This window comes from Geotrypetes seraphini, chromosome 10, assembly GCF_902459505.1.
Source record: "Geotrypetes seraphini chromosome 10, aGeoSer1.1, whole genome shotgun sequence".
NCBI classification, from domain to species: Eukaryota; Metazoa; Chordata; class Amphibia; order Gymnophiona; family Dermophiidae; genus Geotrypetes; species Geotrypetes seraphini.
This window is the reverse complement of record NC_047093.1, coordinates 97791368-97803983: the sequence shown is the minus strand read 5'-3', so window position 1 is coordinate 97803983 and position 12616 is coordinate 97791368. Positions and strand designations below refer to the sequence as shown.

General features: G+C 45.0%; 1 protein-coding gene across 2 annotated transcripts in view; it reads left to right on the top strand.

Moving 5' to 3' along the window:
- Window positions 1–12616, top strand: part of PAXX (PAXX non-homologous end joining factor) — a 61335-nt gene that overhangs the window by 35256 nt on the left and 13463 nt on the right. For both annotated transcript variants that reach the window (XR_004540816.1, XM_033960468.1), the window contains exon 5: window positions 4279–4350. Coding sequence is in view for 1 of the 2 variants with exons in the window: in XM_033960468.1 (XP_033816359.1) it covers window positions 4279–4350 (72 nt within the window). In the remaining variant the exon portion in view is untranslated. The remainder of the gene's footprint in view (window positions 1–4278; window positions 4351–12616) is intronic.

Below are 12616 nucleotides of genomic sequence, written 5' to 3'. Positions count from 1 at the left end.
AAAGACATAGACATTCAAAAAGCATCCTAAATCAGCACTTGAACGTCCAAATCGCCATGACGTCCAAGTGTTGATAATCAAAACCATCTTTCTGTACGTCTAGTGAGGTGTTCCAGCCTGTGTACGTTCAGAGCATGAGATGGGCATGTTATGGGCGGGCTTTGAGCAGCCTCAAGGGCAGGTTCGACATGGATGTCTTGCTGCAATAATCAAACAATTTGAAAGACATCCTGGAAAGAACGTATACATTTGGAACTAGACCTTTTTTTGAAGGGTCAAGGTGCCCAAACTGACCAGGTGACCACTGCATGCATCAAGGTAAGACACCCCCAAATTCCCCCAGTGCTCATGGACCCACCTCACACCCACAGAGATCAGAATACAAGTGTGCATACCTGTCTCCAGAACATCAGCACCTGCTATAGGAAAGCTCCATACAAGTGTCTTAAGTATCTTAGTGGATGGGCTGGTGAACTATAGAGAGGAGTAGCAAGTCCCATAAGCCACTCTAACCACTACATTCATGGTGGAAAATGTAAGCCCAACAAAACCCTACTCTACTTCCATATAAATGCAACTTGCAGCCATAAGGACTATTGGGGTTGTAGACAGGTGGGTTTAGTGGATTTTGGGGGGCTCACAATAACCTATAAGGAAGTTCTGGTGAGATTTATCTGGCACCCTTTATGTGAAGTTCACAGCAGTGCACTCTAAGGTGCCCCACTGCTCTGTTACCATGTCTAGGTCGCCAGTCCATTACAGGACTAGCTCCTCCCATGTCCAAATGGTCTTATTCTGGGCATATGGGACTTGAATGAAATTTTGTTTGAAATTGTGGTATAAAGATAGATGTCCTGGCAGTCTGGGCATCCCAATGGCCTAGACGTTCAGATAGAGGATTTTTTTATTTTTTTTAAAATTATTTCTAGATGTATGGTGGTATGTCTTTCAAAAATAGGCATTTTCTTACTGCCAACTTTGGACGTCAAGCACCATACATCCAAATTGGATTTAGACGTATGTTTTGAAAATGCCCCCTAAGGCTTGTGTATAAGTTAGGAAATGAGTGTGTGTGTTGGTGGGGGGTTGATTTTACACCTTTTCTTCTTAATTTTGGAGGCTGGTTTCCTTCATGTTATGTCTAAGAGAAATCATACGTCTTAAAATATATCAACAACATGATTTTGTAGGAGATGCGGTTTTCAATCGGAAGCCAATGTGCTCTGATCAAAAGTGACATGGTCGAATTTTTTAGCATTGAAAATAATTTTGATGGCCATATTTTGGATTATTTGCAGATGTCTAATCTCTTTCTTTGTAATTCCCTTATAAAGGGTATTGCCATAGTCTAAATAGGAAATGACTAAGGAATGAATGAAAGTGTTGAGGGAAGCCTGATCCAGTAACTTAGCAAGTGTTGGTATCATGCGCAGACATAAGAACATAAGAAGTTGCCCCCGCTGAGTCAGACCAGAGGTCCATCTTGCTCAGCGGTCCGCTCCCGCGGCGGCCCATCAGGCCTAGTGCCTGAACAGTGATCCCTGATTAATTTTATAATTTTACCTCTAATCCCATCCCTATAATCTACCTCTACTCTTATCTGTACCCCTCAATCCCTTTGTCTTCCAAGTACCTATCCAAAGCTTCCTTGAACCCCTGTAGCATGCTCCTGTTTATCACATCCTCCGGTAGCGCAGACGATAAAAACTTTTACGCACAACTGAATTGATATGGTTCTCGTCAAGAGTAATACCCAAGAGCTTGATAGTTCTAACCTGCAGATGCTTTTAACTCACTCTCTTGATGTTTGATGGCCATTCTCTTTGGAGCTTTACCTGCAGATGCTTCTAACTTACTCTCTTGACGCTTGGTGGCATTTCTGGAAGCAAAGCCAAAACCGGAAGTGAAAGAGAAAGGGGAAACCAAGCTTTTTTTCTAAGGTCAGAGATCTGCAAATATGCAAACTCATGGCGTGAATAGCAGTTGCACTGTATGCAACTACGGATAAACAAAATTGGGAATTAGGAACGCATGAATAATGAGAACGTACTGTAGATAGCTCTAGTTTACACTAATGGCTTCAGAGAACAGGGCATGTGGGCTGGAAAATACCTCCCCCGCCTCCTTCCCAGATGACACATGGTGCATTTAAATTGTGGAACAGGACATTTGGCAGTTATTGTGCTCAAAATGTTAAACAATTAACCATTCTATAGAAAGTACATTTATTGGCACTGCAATAGGTCACATTTTTCAAATAACTATACTAAACATGAAAGAAACATTTCTATTTTTTCTGGTTCTCTTTTCATTTTCTCTTCTGGGGCTCCTTCTGCGCTCTCACCAACATTTTCATTCTCAGTCTTGCTGTGTAGCACCTCTTTACTTCTTCCTCTCGCCCATCAAAGTATCCACAAAAGAGAGCTTAATGATCCCTACAATATACTAAAAACATGCAAATGACCAATAAACTTCAGCTAAGCAATTTATAATACTCAGCTTCTCCCTAAATCGCTGCCCATCCCAAATTCCATACTTCCCTAGACCCCCACTGCTCCATCCCAGCCACCAGCTGCTGTGCTTATTGCTGCTTCACACGAGTCTCAACATTAGGCAACATCTTCAACCCTAGCTTCCATCTCACCTAGCCACTGAGGGTGATCATGCAACTGCCCATTTCTTCAAAATAACTCTCCTCTCCAGCATCAACAGCTTCTGCTCCAATGCAGCCACCTCTTTAGTAGCAACCTGTCAGGCAAGATAACAAGATGAACAGCTGCAAGTCCCCCTGCTACTTCCACTGTTGTCTTCCACACTTGTTGCCTAACATCCTCCTAAAACTTAGCTAGGTTAAGACATTGACACAAGACATAGGACAAGTTCCTGCTTATACAACAGCCATCTAACTGAAAGGCGATTTCCACTTTTCATCACATGCAACTGCAAAGAGGTGTATTAAACTCAGTGGAATATGCGGAGCTGCGGTGCAATGCCGACAAAAACTTCCTCATGCCCTCTATCATTTTGGCCCAAGTTACTTGTGAAGTACAGTATTCGTGGTTTCCCTACTTGCAAATTCGATTATTTGCAATTTTGTTTTCTTCTATTTCAAGGCTGCCTGAACCTCCCCGGACCTTAGCTTGTGGTCTTGCGATGATGCGGGGCAGGAGCGATCTTTCTGAGCCATCATCAAAATGGCTGCTGTGAGCTCCTGTTGTAGTCTCGAGACTATAATGGGAACACACGGCAGCCATTCTGATGATGGCTCTGCACGGGGCAGGAGCATAGGAAGATCGCTCCTGCCCCGTGTTACTGCTAGACCACCAGGTAAGACGCAGGAGGGAGGCGGGGGTGGGTCAGAGCCGTCCCAAAAACTTATTAATGATTTTTCCCTATTCACAGGCCGGCTCTGCACCTAACCCCCGCAAATATGGAGGGAGAGCTGTACATACTCCAGTGCTATATCCCACTGCCTACCCACCAAGCCCACTTCAGTGGTCTGAGAAGGGGACTTATGGAGTATTGGTGGGGATCACCCATAAGGCAGACAGAAGCTGTACAAGGGTTTTGGGGTGGAGGTTGGATCTTAGCTGTAGTATGTGTTACAAAAGGTTAATAAATGTGGAATTTCCAGCATCTCATTGGTGTGGACCTGTTGAAAGGTATGGGTAGCATAGGGATAATTTTGGAATTGATGGCCAACTCTTAGCTCCACTCATTTGGACAGCTGTTTGAGGAGGGAGAATTTTGTTTCTAGATTGGGTTTAGGGAGTGATTTGACTTTGGAGGAGGTATCCCTTTGATATTAAAGTGTGTAAAGAAGTCTCCTCTTTGGTTAAGGTGGTGTTTTCATCCTTCTCAATCTTTACCCCTCACCTGCCTCTTCCCCACTCTTGTTGTCAGCTGCAACTGAATCCTCTACCTTCTCACTCTTATGATTTTTCATATTCTGTCTTCCATTTTTCTTTTTCTTTATCTCCTTCTTTAGACAAGGAGGCCTCTAGTCTCCATTTCCCTGAGCCTCTCCTGAAACTTCATGGTAGAACACAGGGCACTATGATTGTGCTGAAAGAGCCACCCACATTTTTGCCATAAATATGATGGTTACGCCCCTTTTCTCTTTAACATACTTGCTCTTGCTGGGCTCAAAGCTTTCTCCAGTGGGATGATGAGGGAGGATGGCTTTACCTACCATATCTGCTGCTTACACATGTGGTGCTATTAAACATTGGCTCATGGTATTGAGAAATGTTGTGTGTGTGTCTTTTTCCCTTTCAGCTGCAGAGTACACTGCCTCTTCATGCAGTCCTGAGAAGAACTTTAAGAACAGCCAGAGACTTCTGATGCCAGGTACCCAACTTTCGTGCATCCACTTTCTTTGCCTTCTGCTGCCTGCTTATATATGAAACCAGCTTCTCTAGCCAATTTAAAATTTACATAGTCCAGATCCAAAACCAGTCAGAAGTTCTTACTGTTAATTACAGAGGAAGTACATGGTGGTTGCTTCAGTATAGTGGCAGGGACATCTATTAATTTACTTTCTATTACATATTGTCACAAGCCCGATCCCAGTGCCGGCCTTGTGCCAGTGGAAAACCTCAGAAATCGCCCACTGAAATTAGTCAGGGCTGATCACTATGTGCCTGCAAGACAGGAACTTGATCAGGCTGTGTTTGAGCAGGCTGTAGCCCATAGACCTGTGAAAATAGGTCTTACCCCTTTAAATCCACCATCTTGGAAAGGGCTGGCCAAACAGGGTAGAAGGCAGCCTCAGCAGAAGAAAGCCCTTCCCCTGAGTAGGGCTGGGCGTGGCACAGCAGCTCTGGAACATTTAGAAAGCTGGCTGTCCCGGAGAGGGAAAGAGTACAGGGAAGTTCCCATGTGGAAGGAACCTCCACCAGCCCAGGAATCCACGGATGTGGAAATGATAAACCCAGAGGCAGAGGAGCAAACACAGGAGAACCAGGTATTGGAAGACATGGAATGGAGTTCTCTGTCAGAGCTTGCTTTTCCAGAAGCCATGGAAGTGAGCTGATCTGACTGTGTGTTTGCCTTACAAAGTTGTTGTTTTTTTTATTTTTTGGGTGTTGGCTGGCTTGCTACTTGGACAATGTTTAAGGGCAGTTAAGCAACATTGATAATGCATTTTTGAGCACTGTGAAAACCCTGAAGGTGTGGGGCAGGATCTGCCCAACATCTTAGTAGAGGGATTGAGGGTTATTTTGCTCTTTGTCCTATCAAGGAGCCGATTTTGGCAAATCTGCCAACCTTCTGCTATTGAACTCGGAGGAGAATGGAAGAGCTATAATATTGCAATGTGTTGTGTTGTTTTGTTTGTTTGCACTGAAGATTATGGGAGACTGGATTGAGTTTGTTCCATTGCGCCCACAATGAAGCAGGACTTTCCTGGGACATAAGATATATGTTTTTGACTCTTTGACCAGACCAGGCTGGTGAGTGCAGCATTATTTTGTTGCCATTATTATTGCCATTAATTTTGGACTTTTGCTTTTCATGCATTTTTGGTTTTGCCCTAACTGAAGGATAAATAAATTTGATTTCTTTCTTTTGATGTTCACCTGTGTGAAGCCATTCTGTCCATTGTACACAGAGTAAGTTATCCACAACAGGGACTTCCTCCCTCTTGGGGAAGCACGCCGGGGCAATATTGTAGTTGTGTGCCGGTCCCTGCTATGCCCTAAGGGATGGCCACGCTACAATCTACACAGGAGTCTGTACATTAGGTGATCAATCCATGCTCATAAACCATTTGCTCGCAAACCATCTTCCAGCTCCTCCTTCTTCACCAGTGGGATATAACTCCCTCTTTTCCTTCTGCAAGCGAACAAAGAAGAACCAATTCACAAAGAAGAATCGGGCTCTGGTAGATACATCATATACTTCATAGTGCCCAAGAAAGGCACCAAACATTGGAGACCTCAAGTCCATAAATGCGTCGCTGAAAGTACCAAACTTCCACATGGAGATGTTTTGGTCCGTTATTGCGGTGGTGGCTCCAGGAAAATTCTTAGCCTCCTTAGATCTCCCAGACCATAGGAAATACTTAAAGATTTCATGTCCTTCAATAACATTTTCAGTTTGCAGCCCTTTTGGTCTGGCAATGGCCCCACACACCTTCACCAAGGTGATAGTGGTGGTCGCAACTCACCTCCACAGATTGGGATGCACCCATATCTGGATGATTGACTAATCAGAGCACAATCAAGGCCAGAGGGCGAGCAGGCAGTGCGAGAAGTTTTGGATCTTCTCAACACGTGGTATGCATATTCTTAGGGGTACGCATGCCACTTGTTGGGAGTACATGGCACTGGCCAGTGTCGAGGATATTGCCTGTCCGCCAAAGCCGCCCCCAGAGATCTCTCGTTGCTGCCCTTCACTTTTCTGTCGAAGCCATCGCTGGTGATCCCTCCTTCCTGCCATCCTATTGAAGCCGCTGCTGGGGAACACTACTTGCTGCCTTCCACTCTCCTGTTGAAGCCACCGCCGGTTATCCCTCCTTCCTGCCCTCCACCCTCCTGTCAAGCCGCTGCCGTGGATCCCTCCTTTCCGCCTGTCCCCCCTACACCGAAGCCAACCCAGAGGGCTTCCCTCCAATGTCAGAGGAAAGCCTTCTGGGTCATTGGGGGAGGTGTTCCCAGTTACCTCTTTCTGCCTTCACCAGCTCTTGTTGCAGGGACATGCAGGCAGCAGTTCACATGCTACACATAGCTGACCCGGAAACCTTCTCTCCGATGTCAAGAGTTAACGTCAGAGGTAAGGCTTGTGGGTCAGCCATGCGCAGCGTGTGAATTGCTGACTGTACATCCCTGCAATGAGTGCTGCTGAAGGCAGAAGGAGCGAGTGCAACTCGAGCAAGTAAGGGAGAGAGGGGACATGATCTGGGACAAAGGGAGAAAGGAGGGGGAAAGGAGCGCCTTGGGAGATGGGAGGATCACAATTTTGGAAGTAAGGCTGGAAGGCAGGGGAGGGCACGAACTCGGAACACGGCAGGGAGGGGGCATGAACATGGTGCACAGAAGGGAGGGAGGAAGGGGGCACTAACTTTTAAACATAGGAGGGAAGGAATAGAAAGGGAGAATTGTTGGGTATGAGTGTGTGTGTGTGTAAGAGAGAAAGAGATGGTGCACATGGGGAAAGAAAGAAAGAGGAAAATTGGATAGAGATAGGAGTGCGGTAGAGATGTGTGGGGAACAGAAGGATGAGAGGGAGAATTGTTGAATATGTTGGTGGAGAGGGAACGATTGAAGGGGATGCAAGGGGGAGGAATGTTGGACATACTGATGGAGGGAGAGATGTGGCATTGTGCTGGAGAGGAGTGATAGAAGGAGAAATGGGCATGGGGCTGGTGGGCAGTGGTGAAAAATGCTGCACATGATCCAGGGGATGAGAGAGGGAGAAATGTTGGATGTGGCAGTAGAGGGAGTGGGAGAGATGCCTGGATCGCTCAAGACAGATTGACAGTGAGAGAGAGAGAGGGAGACATGCCAATAGGGGTGGAGGAGAGAGGAAGAAAAGTTGGACTCATGGAGGGACAGAGAGAGAGAGATGTTGGTTGGGGAAAGGAATGGGGTCTGGAGGAGAGGATGCGTGCAGGAGGCAGAAAGAAAGAAATATTGGATGCACGGTCAGAAGGAAGTGCAACCAGAGACTCATGAAATCACCAGGCCTTTCGTCTGAGTTGTGTCGATCTCGTCACATCTGGGAATATTTGAATTCTAGCGCCGCAAAACATTGCTTGTTTATTCTGAAAATATAAACAAGAAAAAGAAAGGGACTTGGGGGTAATGGTGGACATGACAATGAAGCCGACGGCACAGTGCGCAGCGGCCGCCAAGAGAGCGAATAAAATGCTGGGGATAATCAAGAAGGGTATTACAACAAGAACGAAAGAAGTTATCCTGCCGCTGTACCGGGCAATGGTGCGTCCGCATCTTGAGTACTGCGTCCAGTATTGGTCACCATACCTTAAGAAGGATATGGCATTACTCGAGAGAGTTCAGAGGAGAGCGACACGACTGATTAAGGGGATGGAAAGCCTTTCATACGCTGAGAGATTGGAGAAACTGGGTCTCTTTTCCCTGGAGAAGAGAAGACTTAGAGGGGATATGATAGAGACTTACAAGATCATGAAGGGCATAGAGAGAGTAGAGAGGGACAGATTCTTCAAACTTTCAGAACATAAAAAAACAAGAGGGCATTCGGAAAAGTTGAAAGGGGACAGATTCAAAACAAATGCTAGGAAGTTCTTCTTTACCCAACGTGTGGTGGACACCTGGAATGCGCTTCCAGAGGACGTTATAGGGCAGCGAACGGTACTGGGGTTTAAGAAAGGATTGGACAATTTCCTGCTGGAAAAGGGGATAGAGGGGTATAGATAAAAGATTACTGCAACAGGTCCTGGACCTGATGGGCCGCCGCGTGAGCGGACTGCTGGGCGCGATGGACCTTAGGTCTGACCCAGCGGAGGCATTTCTTATGTTCTTATGTTCTTATGTTCTTAATTTCATTATCAATGCCTTATCGCTCTTATTGGTACATGAAACTAAAAGAGTAGACCTGGTTTGTATTGTGTCCTGTGAATCCTCCAAAACTTCTGTCAAATTTACATCACTAGAAGCCAATTCATCTAGTCCCTGCTCCACTGTAGTTTTCCTCTTCTTAGGAATATAATAATAATAATAACTTTATTCTTGTATACCGCATTACCGTGGAAGTTCTATGCGGTTAACATATGAAGAGACTGTACATTTACAGCGAAGTTACAATTTCATTAATATTACATTTACAATATTAGACGATACATATTCGGTCAAGTTAACTTTACATTCTGGACAATAAATATACGGTGAAGTTGTTTTGGCAGCTGGGTTATATGTTCGGAGTGGTTACATTTGTTGTAAGCTCAATACAGCGGTGTTATAAATGTCAGTATTACATGAGGCGGTAAGGGTCAAGGGGAAAGAGGTCAGAAGGAGGGAGGGGGGGGAGGAGGAGGGAGGATAAATCAGAGGAATTTGTCAAAAAGGTAGGTTTTAGTTAGCTTCCTGAATGTTTGATAGTGGGGGGAATTGGAGATGAGAGTAGAGAGGCATTTGTTCCATTTGCCCGCTTGGAATGCTAGTGATCGGTCAAGGAATTTTTTGTAGAGGCAGCCCTTCAGGGAGGGGAATGAGAACAGATAGGTATTTCGGGTACGAGAGGGGCCAGTAATTTCAAGGTGCTCAGATAGGTAGATTGGTGAAGAGCCTGATAAGGTTTTGAAGCACAGGCAAGCAAATTTGAAGGTGATTCTTGCCTCCACTGGCAGCCAGTGAAGTTTGGCTTAATAGGGGCTAACGTGGTCATATTTTTTGAGGCCGAAGATGAGGCGGACGGCGGCATTTTGTACTATTCTTAGATGTTTGATGATGTTTTTATAGGCTCCTAGGTATATGATATTACAGTAGTCCAGTATGCTTAAGATTAATGATTGGACCAGTAAGTGGAAGGAGAGGTGGTCAAAGTGGTGTTTGATGGTGCGAAGTTTCCAGAGGGTGCAGAAGCATTTTTTGACCTGGGCACTGGTGTGGTCTTCGAAGGTTAAGCATCTATCTAGGATGACTCCGAGTATTTTTATGGAGGGGTTGATAGGATAATCAAGGCCGTTCAGTTTCATGGAGGTGTTTGTTATTTTGTGGTTAGGGCTAGCCAGGAAGATTTTGGTTTTTTCAGAGTTCAATTTTAATTTAAATTGTGAGGTCCATAGTTCTAACTTGGTGAGGATGGAGGATGTGAGTTGTTCCGTTTGTTGGGTGAGAGAAGTTAGGGGGATTATGATGGTGATGTCATCGGCGTAAATGAATGATTTGAGGTTTAGGTCGGCTAGTGTCCGTGCAAGAGGTGCCAGGTAGATGTTAAAGAGGGAGGGGGATAGTGGGGAGCCTTGTGGGACTCCGCAGGGATTACGCCATTGATGGGAGAAGGTTCCGTTACTGTGGACCTGATATGTACGGCTAGTTAGGAAGCATGAAAACCAGTGTATCACTTGGCCGGAAATGCCGATGGAGTCCAGGCAGCGGAGCATGATGTCGTGGTCGACCAGATCGAAAGCGCTACTTAGGTCGAATTGGAGTACTAGGGCGCTTTTGCCCAGTGAGAATAGTTGGAGGAGGTAATTGGTTAGGGCGGCTAAGACCGTTTCTGTGCTGTGGTTTGAGCGGAAGCCGGATTGGGAATTGTGAAGGATGTTGAACTTTTCTAGGTAGTTCATTAGGTCATGGTTGATGAGGGGTTCCATGAGTTTTAGGAAGAATGGTATGTTGGCGATGGGTCTATAGTTAGCGGCAGAAGAGATGGGTTCTTTGTTGTTTTTGAGGCGGGGGGATACGAGAATGTGGCCCAGTTCAGTCGGGAAGAGACCGGTGGACAGGCATAGTGAGACCCAATTGAAGAGTTCAGTTTTGAATTGGGGGGGGGACGGATTTAATAATAGTGGGTGGGCAGTTATCTAATAGGCAGTTGGAGTTGGCGTATTTTGAGAAGAGTTTGAGGAAGAGGTTCCAGTCAGGGCTTTCGAAAGAGCTCCAGGTCATGTTGGCCCTGGAACCTGTTGTGTCTACTGCTGGTAGGGAGAATGTTGTCTCAGTGTTGGGAATAGTAAGTGACGATTTTAAGGTCTGGATTTTATTGGCAAAGTGGTCAGCTAGGATTATTGCGGGGGGCGGGAGTTCTGAGCTAGAGCGTTTGTGGGAATCGATGTCTAGAAGGGAGTTGACTAATCTAAAAAGTGCTTTACTGTTTAGAGAGGGGGTGTTAATGAGTCGGGAGTAATATTTACTGCGTTTTTCAGCTATCAGTTTTTTGTATTCGCTGACTTTATTTCGCCAGTTATGTCTGTCGTTGTCGTTCCCTGATTTGCGCCATGTTCATTCTAGTTTCCTAACTTTGCATTTTATGGCTAAGAGATCCACATCAAACCATTTGTTTGAGGGCCGAGGGGTTTTTTTGCGGAGTCTTGGGGGGCGATGGTATTAAGGACTTGGTCATTGAAGTGTTTCCAGTCGAGGTGGAAGTTGGGGTTGGGGTCGGGGTTGGAAATGGGGGTATAGTGGGACCAGAAATCTACGGGATTAATTTTTTCTCTTGTCCAGGTCATCTTCTTTGTTTGGTTAGGTGTATATTTCCTGTCTGGTTGTTTTTTTTGCCAGGATAGTTCAAAGTGACATAGGAGATGGTCGGACCAAGAGGTGTTAGACCAATTTTGATTTATAAGATTTATGTTTGGAGTGGTGGGGGAGTTGGAAAGGAAGGTGACCATGTCAAGCTGGTGTCCTTTGTTGTGTGTTGTGGTAGGAGGGGGCTTGGCGAAGCCTAGTGATGTGAGGAAGGAGTGTAGGTCTGCAACATTGGGGTTTTCTTCTTGCTCAAGATGAAGGTTAATGTCTCCTGCTAAGAGGTTGTGGGTGCCAGCTGCTGAGTTTGTGAGAAGGAATTCAAAGTAATCTTCTTTTGCAAGGTTCCATTTATTCGGGGGGATGTAGAATAATGTGACGTTGAGGTTATCGATGAGGTCAGTTTTAGAGATTTTGCAGGTGAGGATTTCTAGATCATTGGTTAATTTGGAATCTAGGATTTGGAAGTGAAAGTGGTCGCGTAGTATGATGGCCAGACCTCCTCCCCTTTTGGAGTTTCTTGAGAGGGGGATAATTTTGTAGTGTGGTGGGAGAATGTCTGCTATAATGGCATCCTGGTCGGAGATGAGCCATGTTTCTGTTAGAAGTAAAAAGTCTAGATGAGTTTCCTCTAGCCAATCTTTGAAGAGTTGGGCTTTATTTCTAACCGAGCGGATGTTCAGGTAGAGAGATGAAATAGGGATTGATTCTTGAATTAGTCAACCCTAATATCTCACTGAGATACTTCTGAAATAAGATCTCAAGAGATATCAAAAGTGTTTCAGGAAAATTAATTAAACGCAAATTCCTTACCCTTGAGGCATTTTCCATTATTTCTGATTTTACAGGAATTGAATGAGAATCCTTCATAGCTGACATGTAAGTTAGCAACGCTTATATACCTTAGTCATGCGGGCATCTAGAATTTTCATATTTTGATCAACATTCTCAAGTTTCTTGACTACCTCCTTTGAAAAATCCTGAGTTTGAGTTATAACTGATTTCAACATTTTCTCCATCCTAATATTAATTTTCCGTAAATCATTTAAGGACATTTCCTGTTTGTTCTCATCAGAGCTTTCCAGTCCTTCTTCTAAATAATTAATTTGAAACAATTTTGTATAGGATATAGTCTGGGAGGCCAGAAGCTCTGAGGCTTCACCAGAAGCCCTGGGACCAACTTCGGGGCCCAAGTTAACAGGAACTTCAGGAGGGAAAGGAGGAGTTCTTTCTGGAGAGCTGAGTGAAGCTCTGGATATTTGAACTGCTTTCTTAGCCTGAATAGTATTTGTCGCAGCAAACATCAAATGTTTGTCAATTGGGCCAGAAGCGACAGGAGTGGAAACTTTAATTTTAGCTTTACGCTTCCCCATAGATTAAACCTCAAAATTATATTACAACACAATAATTCAAGGGGTGCGTACACTGACCTCGCTCCAGTCATC